At 44.2% G+C, this 17,469-nt stretch overlaps 1 protein-coding gene across 2 annotated transcripts; it reads right to left on the reverse strand.

Annotated features, from left to right (window-relative positions):
• Positions 1–10,700: 10,700 nt before the first annotated feature.
• Positions 10,701–16,348, reverse strand: LOC125513122. 2 transcript variants are annotated; one of them, XM_048678166.1, is made up of 5 exons: positions 15,700–16,348; positions 13,819–14,504; positions 13,643–13,729; positions 11,436–12,356; positions 10,701–11,258 (listed from the first exon to the last, which is right to left on the reverse strand). In XM_048678166.1, the coding sequence occupies exons 1-5, from the start codon at positions 15,800–15,802 to the stop codon at positions 11,163–11,165; spliced, it is 1,893 nt and encodes a 630-aa protein (XP_048534123.1). In that variant the 5' UTR covers positions 15,803–16,348; the 3' UTR covers positions 10,701–11,162. The 2 variants fall into 2 exon arrangements, with proteins under 2 accessions (XP_048534123.1, XP_048534124.1); XM_048678167.1 differs by having other exon boundaries at positions 13,819–14,501; positions 15,700–16,347.
• Positions 16,349–17,469: the final 1,121 nt, after the last annotated feature.

Consider the following 17,469-nt stretch of genomic DNA (forward strand, 5'->3'; position numbering starts at 1 on the left):
ATCAATCATTATGATGCACTTATCAATTCTAAATAGTTTACATGAATAGTAGCTTATGAAACTAATAATGATAAGAGGTTGGCAGCTAAAAATAGTCAAAACTCGATGGAAAAAATTAGCATGACCTTTGCTTAAAAAGTGAACATATTGAGTGCCAGAAATTAGGGGAAACGGAAATGAATCAATGTTTTGCCAAAACATTGGCACTCATTGTTGAATCCCTACAAATAACATAGAACATGTACAAGTTGCTTAGCCCATGTGTTTATCATATGTAAGCAAATTAATATATTTAATATTTTTGGATATTAAATTATTGCAGAAAATACTTTAATTCGCCAAAATGTTGGCACTCATTGTTGAATCCCTACAAATAACATAGAACATGTACAAGTTGCTTTGCCCATGTGTTTATCATATGTAAGCAAATTAATATATTGATATTTTTGTATATTACATGATTACAGAAAATACTTTAATTCAACTTGTTTCTCTTAGAAAAAGTTTAAGGGAAAAATTGCCATGACCTTTGCCAAAAAAGTGGACATATTGAGTGCTAGAAATTTGGATCAACATTTTGCCAAAACATTGTAAAAGCACAAGTGCTCCCTGGGTCATTTTGGTAATTAATGTCAACATATCCCTTGTTGGACTAGTTGTTTTATCTAGTGTATTTCAGACAAATTTAACAATGGCGTGGAAAGGACAAGAGGATGTGGAACCCCTTCAAGGTGCTAAGGACAAAGATTGGCAAAAGCTCAAGACTCTTTCGCTTTATTTTAGTGATCCAAGATCACATTGAGTCCATAGGAAAGCCAATACTATTAAAAGGGGATGAGGTGTTGCTTAATGGCTTGCTTTCTCAAATGCTTGGTGATATTGCTCCAAAACTCTTGGCCACTTAATTTCTCCATCCAAATATGTCAAAATTCTAAACTCCAACTCGGCCCCACCGATTCTTCCTATCCAGCGCCACCGAGTTCATATGACATATGTAATGCCCAAGATGCGGCTATATCTCCCACGTGTCGGGGCACGACTTAGAAGCATAACCGCATTTTGGTTTTGTCGCAAAAAAGGGTCATCTTCACATAATCCCATGTAATGAACAAGGAAGGGATAAATAGTTGGCTTACAGTAGCCACGTCGCACAATGAACATATAATTCATACATCATTCAGAGTACACACATAGTCTGACTACGGACAAAACCAAATGAAAATAAGACAACCCCAAATGCTAAATCCCGATCGTCCCAACTGGGATCCACTACTGATCATTAGGAAACGAAACATAGTAACGACCAAGGTCCTCGTCGAACTCCCACTTGAGCTCGGTGGCATCACATGCATTGGCATCATCGGCACCTGCAACTATTTTGGTAGTATCTATGAGTCACGAGGACTCAGCAATCTCAAAACCCACGAGATCAAGACTATTTAAGCTTATGTGTAGGATGAGGTTATGAGGTGGAGTTGCAGCAAGCGCTAAGCAAATATGGTGGCTAACATACGAGTACAAGAGTAAGATGAGAGACTACGCAACGGTTGTAAAACTAGAAGTAATCAAGAAGTGACCCTGAACTACTTACGTTCAAACATAATCCAACCGTGTTCACTTCCCGGACTCCACCAAAAAGAGACCATCACGGTTAAACACGCGGTTGATGCATTTTAATTAAGTCAAGTGTCAAGTTCTCTACAACCGGATATTAACAAATTCCCATCTACCACATAACTGCGGGCACGGCTCTCGAAAGTTTATACCCTGCAGGGGTGTCCCAATTTAGCCCATCACAAGCTCTCACGATCAACAAAGGATATTCCTTCTCACGGAATAACCCGATCAGTCTCGGAATCCCAGTTACAAGACATTTCGACAATGGTAAAACAAGACCAGCAAGACTGCCTGATGCACCGACAAATCCCGATAGGAGCTGCACATATCTCGTTCTAAGGGCACACCGGATGGGACAAGCTACGAGTAAAACCAACCCTCAAGTTTCCCCGAGGTGGCCCTGCAGGCTACCCGGTTCGGACCAACACTCAGAGGAGCACTGGCCCGAGAGGTTGAATTAAGAAAATCCTCGTGGTCCGGAAAGTCCCTAGGAAAGTTTTAGTTGTTATTAAGCAAATGGTAAAACCAAGGTTGGGCCTTGCTGGAGGAGTTTTATTCAAAGCAAACTGTCAAGGGGGTCCCATAACCCCAACTGCGTAAGGAACGCAAAATCAAGGAACATAACACCGGTATGACGGAAACTAGGGCGGCAAGAGTGGAACAAAACACCGAGCAAAAGTCCAAGCCTTCCACCCTTTGCCAAGTATATAGATGCATTAATCAAATAAGAGATATTTTGATATCCCAACATATCCATGTTCCAACATGGAACAACCTGCAAGGCACCTGCAACTAGCAACGCTATAAGAGGGGTTGAGAAAAAGCGGTAACATAGCCAAACAACGGTTTGCTAGGAAGGTGGGTTAGAGGCTTGACATGGCAATATGGGAGGCATGATAAACAAGTGGTAGGTAGCGCGACATAGCGATAGAGCGAAACAACTAGCAAGCAAAGATAGAAGTGATATCGAGGGTAATGATCATCTTGCCTGCAAAGTTCTCAAAGTTCTCGAAAGCTTGCTCCTCGTAAACGTACTCAATAGGATCCTCATTCATGAACTCGTCTCCCAGCTCTACCCAAAGCAAGAACACAAGCAACGGAACAATAATCAATCACGGTGCAATGCACAAGCAACATGATGCAAGACATGGCATGGAATGCAAGGTATGACGTGCAATGCATATGGGTACTCCAGAAGGGAAAAGATGATCAAGGCATCAACTCGGCAAACCAAGCATGCCGCTGGAAAGAGTGAGTGATTTCTGTCGAAATCGATATAAGGATCACCGGAAACGGATGCACGGTTTGCAAATGACGAGCAAAACAAGAACGATGCAAAATTGCGCTTAACAGCATCATAGCACTTAAGATGCAACAAGAAACTATGCTGGAGCACTCCAACATAGCAACAAAACACATGGCCGTAAAGTACAAGTGAAGCTTTACAAATCATGAACACTGAGCTCCTGCTAGAACTCACTAGAACAAGCCTAAAACAGCATGGCAAAAATGCAAATGATAATAGCTTCACAGACTTGGTGAAAATACTTAACATGTCATAAACAGCATCAGGTAGCAATGTTTATAGCTAGCAAACAACATTATACAGGAACATATCATGGCAAACAAAGGCATGTCATGCTAGTACTAAAGGCAATGAACAAAATTCCTTCACTGAACTTTAGCCAAAGATGCACAGAAAAGATGGTAGCATCAATGCAAACATGGCAAGTAATATGAACAGTTTTAGACTTAGTAGAAAAAAACTTAGCATGGCAGAAACAGATTCATGATACCAACTTTGCAAGCTCATGCCACTCACCACAAAGCATTTCATGGCATCACAAGGTAACCAAAAGTAAGAAGAAACATTTATGAAGCTAAACGTGGCAAGAGACAGTTCATAGGGTGCATGGATCTCTAGCAGAACACATGGCAAAAATGAACTTCATGTTAACAATCTGCCAGCAACAACATTTAGCAAAAGTAGAGCATGGTAATGACAAGCTACACTACTCCATAATTACAACCAGAGGCATGAACAGATAGATAATAATCACATCTTCAAAACACTCTTACTACACCACCTCAAAATGTGCATGGATGTACTTGTGACAACAAGTCAACATAGCAACATATTGTAATAGGAAAGGACTAAGCAAAAATACTAAGTGCCTGAAATCAGCAACATCATATAGCCTACTTTGCATGCTTGTGCTAGTGACCACAGAGCTCATAAAAATACAAGGTTTGCACCATTGCCGGGCGCGAGAGACCTGGACACATAGCCAGCTCACGCGAACGCGAGTGACGCAGACCATTCGGGGCTGACGGACGCTGACAGGTGAACCAGCCTCACGTCGCATGTGGGGCAACACGTAGGAGGGCGCGAGCAGGTGTGTAGAAAGCCACGACATGATGGTGGCCCCAACCACGCCTGCGGTCCGCCCGTCATGGACCCCTGAGGCAAATCGATGGGTGCGCATCATCCGGACAGGCCGGGCAGCACAGAGAGCCCGAGGGAGGCATTCGTGGTATACCTGCACCAAATGGATGGCGCAGTGGCCCTTATCCCCCGTGGAGAGTCCCTGGAGATGGGTACTCCAGTGTCATTGAGTAATCCTTTTGGTACAACATACCAAATCCATCACCGCCAATCCCCTCTTCCCTACGGACATCACATAAACCATCCATCCCCTTTTCCCTAGGGACACCACAGAAACCGTTGATCCCCTCTTGTAACACCCCGGATGTAACTTTCCCAATTTGTACTCCAACTCTTGCCGTTTCCGGCTTTAAGTTATTTTATTTTCTCGGGTTCAGGTTTTTGTCTCCGTGTGTTGTTATCGTTGTCATGCATCTCATATCATGTCATCATGTGCATTGCATTTGCATACGTGTTCATCTCATGCATTCGAGCATTTTCCCCGTTGTCCGTTTTGCATTCCGGCGCTTTGTTCTCCTCCGGTGGTCTTTTCTACCTTTCTTTCATGTGTGGGGATTAAACATTTACGGATTGGACCGAGACTTGCCAAGTGGCCTTGGTTTACTACCGGTAGACCGCCTGTCAAGTTTCATATCATTTGGACTTCGTTTGATACTCCAACGGTTAACCGAGGGACCGAAAAGGCCTCGTGTGTGTTGCAGCCCAACACCCTTCCATTTTGGCCCAAAACCCACCTAAACCTGCTCCATCATCTAGGGCGTTCGATCACGATCGCATGGCCGAAAACCGCACCTCATTTGGACTCTCCTAGCTCCCTCTACCTCTATTTATAGACCCCTTCCCCGAAATCCGGATCTCCCTCTCCGAAACCCTAATTTTTCCACTCCGTCGCCCGCCGGACAAAAATCCCAGGACGGACGTGTCCGGATCCGCCGCCGCCCCCAACCGGGAGTTGCCACGTGGCGCCCCGGACCACATCGCCGCCCGCACCCGCCGAGGCCCGCGAGGCCCGACCGCGGCCCACCCGGCCCGCGACCCCGCGCGCCCCGCCGCCTCCCGGCTCGCCTCGCCCCGCCGCCATCCCAGCTCGCCTCGACGGCCGCCGCCACCGCCTCCCCGCTCCGACCGCCGTCCGCCGCTAGCCGCCCGCCGGAGCCACCAGCGCCGCCCCGGCCGCCGACTCCCTCCTCGCCGACCCCGCCGCTCGCCGCGCCTCCTCGCTCCGGCCGCCGCCTCGCCCGCCGACCTCCTCCTCGTCCTCTGCTCCGGCGCCCTCGAGCTCTACTCCGGCGAAGATCCCGGCGGACCTCGATTCACGTGCCGTGAACAGTAAACCCTAGATCTGAGAGAGGTTGATTTTTTTCACTAAGTCCCCGGATTTTCCTAGCCCAAGTGCTCCTGTTCATGGCCGCGTAACTTTGCATCCGTAGCTCCGATTCATGCACATAGCATATCAAAATGTTCATCTCAGAGAGCACATCATTGCATTCCATTGCATTATTTTCATTTCAGTTCATCTTGATGCCCGAAATTCTGTTAGAAGAGGGCTACTTGAGTTAATTGTCAGATCTGCTGCTCCATTTAGCTTTTTGTCATTTTTGCCATGATTATTGCGTGCATGATATGCCCTGATGTTCTACATATGTTTTGTTAAGGGTTTTGTCATCTTTCCAGAGGTGCAACCCATGTATTTTTGTGATGTGTGTGGTGACTAGCACAAGCTTGCAAAGTGGTGCACTTGGTAATTCTGTTTTCAGGGACTTAGCAATTTCACTAAGTCCTTGACCTGTTTATCTCATGATGCCATATGTTCATGTTGTTTCCTAGTGATCCGTGCCTCTTTTGAGGATGATCAGTAAGGATGTTTTGTTAATATTGTAGTGCTCTATCCATCCATGTCTTTGTTTGCAATTATGGTGCACCCTAGCTTGAGTCAATCGAGCTCTACTTTTGCTACTTTGTGAATCTGGGCAGATTGTCAACTTGTTTGTAATTTTGCCGATGATGTTGTAGTTGATCCGTGCATGCTATGCTATTGTTCTTGCCATATCTAGCTTGCATTTTGTGTGTTCTTCATAGATGTATGCTTATCTTGTCATGACTTGCACTGTAGTGAGTGCATCGAGCTCGTAAACATGTCTACTTGAGTTATGTTTCAGCATGTGTCAGTTTTCACTAAGTCTGTGGTCTGATTATGTTTTTTCTATGTTCACATGCTTGTAATTGTATTTTTCTGATCCCTTTTGGCTCAAGGTCACTAAGGGACTTTTGTTAAGATCTTTGAGTAGCTCCATGCCATGCTTTACTTTGCCATGTTCAGGTCCTGTAGCATGTAGTTTTGTTGCTCCGAAGAGTGCTACCTGATCTGAAATTCCAGACAAGTGTTAATTTCACTAAGTCTGAGATCTGTTTGCCATATGCATTTTTGCCATGCTTTTTTGAACCTGTTAATGGATGAATTGGCCGTAACTCAGTGCTAGACTTTTGTTAAGCATCTTGAATGCATCCCTGCCATGTATTTTTTTGTCATGTTTGAGTGTTGTAGCATGTTCATCTCATTGCATTTAGATGGCTACTTGTTGTAAATCGCAGAACGTGGCCATATTTGAATCGCTTGCCATTTCCAAACCGTAACTCCGATTCCAGCGTTCTTTATATCGTTTTCAAGCTATTTCATCTCATCTTTCCAGTGGCACACTTGGATTCCCAAGTTGAGGCCAGGTTCTTGCATTTCCTGTCATATCTTGCATTTTGCATCCCGCATCGCATCCCGCATAGCATATCATCTTTGCATCATCTTGTTTGATCCTTGCACGTGGTTGATTGTGTCCTTGTTGCTTGTTTGTCTTGTTTGGGTAGAGCCGGGAGACGAGTTCGCTAATGAGGAGCCCGTTGAGTTTTCTTTTGAGGATCCAGTCAACTCTGACAACTGTGCAGGCAAGATGATCATACCCTCGAAATCACTACTATCTTTGCTATGCTAGTTTGCTCGCTCTTTTGCTATGCCAATGCTACGATGCCTACCACTTGCTTTCAAGCCTCCCAAATTGCCATGTCAAACCTCTAACCCACCATGTCCTAGCAAACCGTTGTTTGGCTATGTTACCGCTTTGCTCAGCCCCTCTTATAGCGTTGCTAGTTGCAGGTGAAGATTGAAGGCCGTTCCTTATTGGAACATTTATTTACTTGTTGGGATATCATTATATTGCTATGTTATCTTAATGCATCTATATACTTGGTAAAGGGTGGAAGGCTCGGCCTCTCGCCTAGTGTTTTGTTCCACTCTTGCCGCCCTAGTTTCCGTCATATCGGTGTTATGTTCCCGGATTTTGCGTTCCTTACGCGGTTGGGTTATAATGGGAACCCCTTGATAGTTCGCCTTGATTAAAGCTTTTCCAGCAATGCCCAACCTTGATTTTACCATTTGCCACCTAGCCTTTTCTTTCCCTTGGGTTCTGCAGACTCAAGGGTCATCATTATTTTAACCTCCCCGGGCCAGTGCTCCTCTGAGTGTTGGTCCAACCCAGAGCCCCTTGCAGCGCCACCTCGGGGAAACTCGAGGGCTGGTTTTAGTTGTACGGATTGCTTATCTGAGTGTGCCCTGAGAAAGAGATATGTGCAGCTCCTATCGGGATTTGTCGGCACATTCGGGCGGTGTTGCTGGTCTTGTTTTAACCTGTCGGAGTGTCTTGAAGAACCGAGATACCGAGTCTGATCGGAACATCTTGGGAGGAGGTCTATTCCTTCGTTGATCGTGAGAGCTTGTCATGGGCTAAGTTGGGACTCCCCTGCAGGGATTTGAACTTTCGAAAGCCGTGCCCACGGTTATGGGCGGATGGGAATTTTTTAATGTCCGGTTGTAGATAACTTGAACCTTAACTTAATTAAAATGAATCAACTGAGTGTGTTACCGTGATGGCCTCTTCTCGGCGGAGTCCGGGAAGTGGACACGGTATTGGAGTAATGTTTGCGCAGGTTGTTCTCTAGTTTCTCGCTCGCGCTTTGCCTCCTCTTCTCGCTCTCTTTTGCGAATAAGTTAGCCACCATACTTGCTAGTCGCTTGCTGCAGCTCCACTCATATTTACCTTGCCTTACCTATAAGCTTAAATAGTCTTGATCGCGAGGGTGCGAGATTGCTGAGTCCCTGTGGCTCACAGATTACTATTACACCAGATGCAGGGCCTGATGATTCCGCTCCAGGAGACGCGCTTGAGCTCAAGTGGGAGTTCAACGAAGACTCTCAACATTACTATGTTTCCTTTCCCGATGATCAGTAGTGGTGCCCAGTTGGGGGTGATCGGGACCGTGTCGCATGTTGGGTTCTCTTTTATTTTGGCGCCGTAGTCGGGCCATGAGTGTTTGGGTGTTGTAATGTTATTTATGTACTTGATTGACGTGGCGAGTGTAAGCCAACTATGTTATCTCCCCTTTATTATTTATATTACATGGGATGTTGTGAAGATTGCCTAACTTGCGACATATGCCTTCAATGCGATTATGCCTCTAAGTCGTGCCTCGACACATGGGAGATATAGTCGCATCGAGGGTGTGACACCTCTTCCCTAGGAGCATCTAATGACTCCCTTTAGAGATTAGATAAAGGAGAAGAAAGGATCCTCACCTTTTTTCCCAGAGACGACCCTGAGTTATCGAACCCACGAGATGAAGTGCACCTTGAAGACGAGGGTTTCTAACAAGCTTTGTGAGAGAATTAAATTTTAGTTTTTGGATTGGATCAAATCAAGTTGCACAGTTGACACACTTATAAATAGAAATAGGAATGGGTATAAGGACTTGTTCTTACAACTATATATTTGCGAACACGATCATCATGATAGTTGTTTGCATTTTGAAAATCAGCACCAAGATGTGCTTGCAACGTTTCGAAGCGGGGATGTGTCCAAATTACGTCTTGACCGATACATGTCCTACATCAAGAGTCACTTGTCCAACCGATGGCTCTATCCGTCAAGCGGGATTGCCTCGGTAATTAAGATAAATCAAACAAAAGCATTAGGCATTTGATGGCTACACCTTGTGTATCCCTAGAGATAAGATCCATGCTACCGTACTAAACACTTATGTCACTAGTGTTCAGAATAGCGTTTCACGGTCTCTCTAGCTGTAGCCTCTCCATGGCTCGATCCCTATGATCCTGGGTACCTGCAGGGACAAAGATCGTGAATGAGACAAGAGACAACTACGATGCAATTTTATTTCACACATACAAGACATCAAAATACTTGCATTGGTCCCTCCAACAAATGCATCGGGTTGCAGGGCTATGCCTCAACCCATAATCTTACTGAGCTACTCACACACGGAGATCGGTTCGTGAGAACCATTGAAGAACACATCATGACGATTGATTGAGTGATTGATGATATGTCTTATAGTAGTTTTCGGATGTGATACACGATTACATGGCTAGTTGGATGAGTGCTACGGTTCAGTCCGGGTGTTCGTCTTTTCAGTTTGTTCGGTCCTGTCTTTTCGGTTTTTCAAAATTTGGCCTTCCATAATTGAAGACCAGATTTTTGGGGGTCTTTTCGGTTCTTCACTATTCAGTCTTCAGTCTTTAGTATTTACTATTCAGTCTTTGGTACTGACCAAACAGACCAAATTAATTGCCATAACTCAGATTTATGTTACTTTCAGTGCCAGTTGTATGCAAACTGCATGGGGTACAGAGCTAGACATCACAGGACATAAACATCACAGAATTTGTAAATCACGAAACATGAACATCTGAACAAAATCTGGACATCACAGAACATGAACGTCACAAATGAGTTTGATGCACATAGAGAGATGAGGTAACTTGCTCACCTTCAGCTGCGAGGTGGAGCTCGGGAAGAGGTCAGCAGGCCACGAGCCGACGACCAGCGTGGAAGAGGACGAGGTGCTGCCGAACTACAGCTTCGACGGTGGTGACTGGTGATGAACTGTGAGTTGTCTATCTTGCTCGTGTCTTGGGTTCGCCGGATGGGCCTTCGGTAAACATGCAGGACTTCACTAATTCGGTCTATACTGGCTATTCGGTCTTAAAACAGCGGGGCCAAACATACCGTAACAAATTCGGTTTTCTATTTGTGCAGACCGTTTTTTATTTGGTCTTTTCTATCGGTCCTGGTCTTTTCGAGCTTGGTTTTCGGTCTTCGGTTTTTATGCCCGGGGTAAGCTACGGTGATGGTGGTGAAGATGGCTCACCTAAAAAAGTATTTCGCCATGAAACTTTGCAAACAAGCTGTGTAGATCCATATGTATGTGTGTACTTTTTAAAAGAATTTTTAGCCATTTTTATGCATTTTTTGACAAAATTAATGCAGCAACGCGCAGTGTACCATCCAAGGGGAAATAACCTTTTCAGTGAGAGCAACGGATATTTAGACATATTAACATTATTAGAGGGTATTCCCTCATGTTCAAAAAAAAAAGAGGGTATTCCCTCCGTAAACTAATATAAGAGTGATTAGATCACTAATAAGAGCATTTAGATCACTACCTCAGTGTGTTTACTCTTATATTAGTTTACAGAGGGAGTACTTTTCTGCAGAGTCAATCACGAAATGTTTTCTTCAGAGTCAATCGACAAGAGAAAGGTAGCCATCAAATAGCGAATCAATCTCACAGGAAATAAAAGAGGACATCGAGTTAAAGAAACTTTTTCTGAGACGAGTGTAATCATATCCACCTTTTTCATGGTTGAAAATACCACCTTATCCTTTTCGAAAATAAAGATAAGACCTGACGAGGGGGAAAAGCAACCTATTTTTCAAAGGGCAGCAGGACGGGACCTACATTTGGTACTCCTGGGAAAAATATGATAAATCCTAACCTCATTTTTCCAACATGCCAAAAATTGTCAGAACTACTTGTGAACCACCTCCCCAAGTTGATAGACGAGAGTCATCAGGGAAAAAAAATCTCGACTTGTTAATCTAGACAAAACTCATGCCAAGGACTCTTTGCTATCAGTTCTCAGCATCAAAAGGTGTGACTAGCCATTGCATTTTGCAAACTGTGGCTTCCATAGTCCCTAAGTACCTGCCTTTTAAAGCGTCTGTTTTCTGTACTCTAGGCTCCTTCAACCTTTCATTTAGCTCTGACCGCAAAGATAAAGGAGAATTATCTTGATGTCGGCGTTGGCTTCCATGGAGAAAAGCCTCTGCTCCAGCCCCTTATGGCGCCTCACCTGCACAAGATTGCAATTGGTGTCATAACAAAAAATGGCGTCAAATGTTTTTCATGTGAACAAGTAACTACAGGCTACTAATTAAGTCCAAACATTACGGGCCTCAAGTTTTGGTGAATTGGGCATATGTCACTAGAGTGTGAAGGACATCAGAAATTAAGAATGAAAATGACTTACATAGTCAGCAATTTCTTCCAAACCCAAAGGTTGCACCTTTTCATCTTTACTCCAGCCAAGGGATATCATGAAAGCCAGATCTTCTGCAGTGAATATGGCTTCAGCTGGATACTCCTCATCTTCTGGTTCAGTAGCCTCTGACGATGAACTAGCGTCCTCATTGCCAGACTGTGAGTTCTTGTATCCATCATCTGAATCTGCAAGTGCTGAGGAGGAGCTACCATCTGCATTGTCTGAGCCGGATACCTGGAATCCATCATCTCCTGTGTCAGCAAGTTCGGATGAGGAGTCAGACTCCAGGTTTTCTACAACAAGCTGCTGAGATCCCCCAGCTGCCATGTCAACAGACTGCAAGGATGACTTGTTCTCTTCATTGTCTGAATGGTGCCGCTGGGATCCCTCGGAAGAATTTGCTTCTTCACAGAAACACTTTCCATTCCCCATGCATTTCATTCCAGAATTAAGACAAGAATCATGCTTCGCATCAACTCCGCTGGATGGAGATGGCTCACAACCTGACTCAACGGCTGAACTTGAACCATTAGATTTGGTTCGCAACGACTGGAAGAACTTTAATCTTGATTTGCTAACACCACAAGATGAACCTTGCACTAGAGGAAGATCATGTGTGGAAACCTTGGGCTTTTGGCTGAGAGGAGGCTTCTTGTGTGGTTCCATGGAAGCCACACGAGCTGGAGGACTCGCAGGATTGCCTGGAGAGTCTTTAGGAGTCTGTGCAGTACAATTTTGCTCTCGGCTGAGGATTTTAAAGCTTCCTGAAAGAGTAAGCTTTGAAAGCTCGGCCTTGGCTGGAGCTCGAACAGAACCATTGGCGGGAAGTGCTAATGATTGTTGTATGGCCTTACTAGTACCAGCAAGATCTCCAATCCGTGTTCCTTTTGATTTGGAAGAGCTTGTTACCTGAATAATCTTGAAATAAGTTAGCTAAGCAAAATACATTGGTGCATGCATATCACACACTCAAAAAAGGTGAGACAAACACAACCAGAACACACAATTGCCAGAACCATGTAACGTTTACTAGCATCAGTTTTATGAGTGAGCCTTATCTTTTCAAGGCAAAACTTTTGCTTGCTTTTTAATTATAGTATATGTCGAACACACCTGGTGGCACATTGCACCTCAGGGACAGAACAAGGTCACATCCAGATAATCATAGTCTAGCACACTGCCATCATGGGCATGGTGACACCGATTAGGGCAATGGATGTGGCAACAGCAATCAAATCCATAGGTATAGGATTTGGGAGATTAGTTTCCCTGCTAGATTTAGTAGTTATTTCCTTCTCTTTTTAAGTTACCATTTTACACATCGTTTCAATCAATATTTTGTTATTAGGCACACACACATCTCTGCATAAGATGAACGATTATTTTGATCATCAAGCAAGAGTAGTGATAAATCCTTCTCTACTAGGTTCCCTCTTCTTTCAAGCTGTGCCATCTGGCATCCTTCCACAGTATTTACCTATTGGTCAAACCGTCAAAGTTCATAACACACACAAGGAAAACAACCTATCAAACTAATTCAGGACAGTAGCCCTTAGGAATACTTCAGAATATATTTTTAAATCGCATTAGAGTGAAACATGAAGCGCAGGAAAGTAGGTATCACATGCAAATTATTTATGCACTTCATAGCAGTCATTCTGCCCATGCTTCTTAACATACAAAATAGCAAGGGTGTAAATATTCCACTTCCAAAGCATGTTTAGATCGCCTTAGTGCATATCTGCACAACCAGTGAAATATAAAGCATCTCCCGGAGTACCATTAGTTGAGTAATGTTCGGGTACAATTAAACATGTGATCATGCTAGAGCAGAAAATCCGATACTACATTTTGCATATATCAGAGGCAAATGAAGTGGCTCATGATGTTATACTAAATCATAACATAGGAAACAGAAAATGTAATGTCTAGTCCAACACCAAGAGTTAACCGTATATATATACATATACATATACATACATACATACATACATACATACATACATACATTATACATACATACATACATACATACATATATATTGATAAATTATTTTATTACTGCAACTGCCAGCAAATATGGGAAGTGATTTACACCCACAAGTAAGAGCAAAAAGTAAATCACAACCATTCTTGCAGGTAAAAGGTACTAAATGTGAAAAAATCTTCTGGTCAAAAGGCAGAAGATAACTCACAGAAGATTTGCTTGTTGCAGAAGTCATAGGTCTTAGAGTGTTTTGTCTCAAAGTTCTTTCTTCAATCTTCTGAGCATCAATTGATAGCTACAAGCAAAAGAGTACGTGAACATGAATCCAGAGAGACAACATTTATATCAATGAGAACATTATAAACACCATGCCATGGTTCCTACCTGAGGTCCAGACGAAGTTCTCTGAGGAGCTTGCATAACAGTCTCTGCCATGCTTAATGCAGTTCCACTGTTCAGTGCTACTTCAGGCTTTTTACTAGGAGCGGCTTGTGGTACAGAAGAGGCAACAAGATTTTTCTTTGGCTCACTTGATAGAGGAGCTCCTACTAGCTTGGAAGTCCAGCCATCAGATGGAGTAAATGGAGGCAGGCTCTGAATTGGGGTGGTGATACCAGGAGATGGGACTCTGCTAATGTCTTGCCTTCCATTCTTGTCCTCGGAACTAAGCTGTGGGAATTCTCGCTCAAAGGCAACGCCAACAGTATTGCTTTTAGATGTACTACCATTATTTAGACTAATTACTCCCTTACTTGATGTGTCTGCCTTCGAGCGAGCACGATTTAACCTATCCCTTTCAGGTCTACATGAGCTAAATGATTGAAAGCCATCACGATCTGCTGTAACGGACCTACTCTCCCTATCACGGGAATCAAAATCCTTCTCCCTCTCCTTATCCTTGTTCCTTCCAAAATTTGCATAGCCCCTTGTCTTCCCCATGTCATCCCGGTCAAGCCTCCGGGATCCACTTGAGACTGAACTCCTCCGTGATGAAGACTGCCGGGAACTCTGGTCACGGTTGTGCCCAGATGAGCGATTTCTTGATGAACCACCCTTACCTTGACAATCTACTAGAATATCCAAGAGAAGACTTGTTAGGATAATATATGACAGCATTGCAACACAGAAAAACAATGCCACTTATAGTTCACAGGTGTATGAAACTACAATGTCTCCCCCTCCCCCCACCCCACGTAAGAGTCATTCTTCATAATGGCATTTGCAGACAAATAGTATGCTCGTAAGAGCACATAAAAATCACTGTAATTGAAAAGAAGTAGCAGGGTATGTCTGCATGGTGGCCAAAACTCGCCTGCCACCAAGATAACAATTTTAGGATGGTTGCCAATTATTTGGGGGGCCAATGCCTCCTTAGCACCATATTAAGTTCATCTTTCTTGCCAATGTTGGCCAATTCCATTTATTTGTTGAAAGTTAACATTAGTAGGTCAAACAGCCTTCCATACTAACAAAAAGTGCTGCTTCCTAGTACAACAATGTATAGATGGTTCAATTTAAGTGTGATGCCCTTTTAGCAAGGTACTTTCCACTTGCAAATAATTGTCGTTTAGCTGTTCAAGGAAACATATTCCACCAACAACTATAAATGTTAAATTGGTATACTACAGAGTAAATAAAGCATGGTCATAAATAAATTAATAAAGCATTAACCCCTCAGTTGATGGCTTGATCTACTTTGTAAACCAGAGGGACGCTTCTAGCGTCTTCGTTCCAAAAAAAAATGTGTCACGAGCCTTCCAGATGTTACCATGTTTACAAATAGTATAAACTACAGTAAAACATGTAATGAACACAACGCAATGGTTTGTTATTGCAGCTGACACCCGCAGCTGATACCACCTGAATCGTATGAGCATCATTTCAAACTACAGGAACCCTTGATACTAGATAAATAACACATGAATTCTTCAATGATGCCCATATTTGTGCCAATATTCCCATCATCTAATCTAATTAATCCAAGAAACAACATTCGAATTCACCAATCTCTATTTTCAAAGCAAAATCACATCAGGCTAAAAGGCACCACAAAACCCTAATCTCCTCTTAAACAATACCCGCACGCAAGTATCCCATTAAATAAGCATGTATCTCCAGCGTGAATCAAGATGCATCCCGTTTCACCACAGATGTCCACATTCAATCATAGAAAGCCACAGCTAGCAGCACCCGGCGATAGATTACATTTATAACACTAGCAGTCTGAGAGTAGCAAACACAAAATTGGAAGGCTGGTGAATTCACCTTTGCGTGACGAAGCTGCGGCCCAGAGGGTCGCGGCACCAGTGGCCGTGACCTGTCCCTGCATCAGCCATTGCGGCTTGAAGGCGGGTATGTCCTGCTCCATGGGGGGCACCACTCACCATCTACCCACCAATGGCTGCGGAGAGGGGAGGTCCTTCTCCAGCGATCCAATCGGTGCGCCCACCAGCCTAATCCGCGGCTGCAATGCCACGCCGCCGCCGCTGCCAACGCTCCGCTCCTATCCCCTTATCACCAATCAACGCATGCCGGCGACCTCCACGCCACCCCTCCGTGGAGGCAGGGCTACCACCGAAACCCTAGCGCGGCAGCGCCTTCGCCTCGCCGCCCAACCGAAACCCTAGATAGGGCTATCACCAGAGCCGCCCCTATAATCAGCCCCGAAAAAATCACGGGGAAAAAAATCGGGGCCGCCGCCGCCTCCAATTGCCCCCGTATCGTATCACGGGGCGCCTCTCTCCCGATTGAAGGGCCCCCAATCCGCTCGTAATCAGTCGGCGAGATAGGGGTAAGGTCGTATCGGCGTCGATTTCTTGAGCTGGGTCGGCGAGTTTGCCCTCGGCGAATTGAAACGGCCGGCGGCTGCGGGGCGGAAGAGGAGGGGTGCCGGGGGGGGGGGGGGGTCAGGGGGAAACGAACAAAAAGCAATTTGCGAGAGAGGAGGATAGGGATATATATTTTGTTGGGGGTTTTATAGGATTTGGCTGCCTGGCAGCAGGGGAGCTCGACTCGTACACGTTCTGGATGTGGATACTACCTGGAGAAACCCTACGCAAAATTCTTTTGCTCTTATTAGGTGAACTTTAGGTGGATAGCCTCCTCTGCTATTTGTCTAGGCACCTTATAAGGAGCAGGAGCATAGGTGGTGTTTAGTTTGGCTCTGGATTGTGAGAAAGCTGCAGTGGAAAATCTGAAGAAAAAATTTTATAAGAATTGTTTTTAATGCCCTTGAAGACTGTTTATATATTAATTAACTGTAAACATCAATTTATACACTGATGAATGGCATGTAAATGATCATTTTGGAAGGAAATTATCAAGTTTTAATGTTGCATGGGCTTGAAAAATATGAACAAAACGATAGTACCGAAGTTCAACATAGTCGGTACATTCCAATTTTATAGAAAATTCATCAACACTCGCATAAATTGGTACAAAGATCTCAAATTATTCATGAATATATTCATATAAATATCACAAATTCAAAAGGAAACTATAACTTTGTACAAGTCGTTCAAATTCATATAAAGACCACAAACGATCTTTGCAAAAAAAAACACAAATTCCTTCTCATTTCCTCTTGGCTGTTGTAACCTTTCATTCACATCATGTCTCCTCTCGTGTGGCAACTCCATCGCCTCTTCCCATCATTGTGCATATGAATCAGTTCATCACAACCATCAATTGGTAGTGCATGCTAGCAATGAAGCAAAAGAAGTTTTGTCATAACTGGGAGACGACACCGTGCAGGGAGGGCCAACCGGAGGGGGTGGAACGCGGAAACCTAGCAAGGTGAGGTGACGTCCAGAGTGGCAAAGCTTCACCAGAGGGTCGACCGGATAGCGACGCTCAATTGGGACTCTGGTACCGTTTTGACTTGTTTTGGTGGCAAGGTTGGTAAATTCATCCAAAGGCCTCGATGAGTTGCTTGCTCAATTGGGACTTTGGTACCGGTTCGACTTGTTTTGGTGGCAAGGTTGGTAAAATCATCCAAAGGCTGGGGTAAGCTCGGGGAAAGAGGAATCCAAATCC

This window comes from Triticum urartu, chromosome 6, assembly GCF_003073215.2.
Source record: "Triticum urartu cultivar G1812 chromosome 6, Tu2.1, whole genome shotgun sequence".
NCBI lineage: Eukaryota > Viridiplantae > Streptophyta > Magnoliopsida > Poales > Poaceae > Triticum > Triticum urartu.

Bases quoted from the DNA above. Each gene is read 5' to 3' on its own strand.
- LOC125513122 (XM_048678166.1), bottom strand. From the start codon at position 15,802: ATGGAGCAGGACATACCCGCCTTCAAGCCGCAATGGCTGATGCAGGGA. The intron at 12,357-13,642 runs GTGAGTTATCTT...AAGATTATTCAG, and splicing joins CTGCAACAAGCAAATCTTCT to GTAACAAGCTCTTCCAAATC. The intron at 11,259-11,435 runs GTAAGTCATTTT...AATCTTGTGCAG, and splicing joins TGGAAGAAATTGCTGACTAT to GTGAGGCGCCATAAGGGGCT.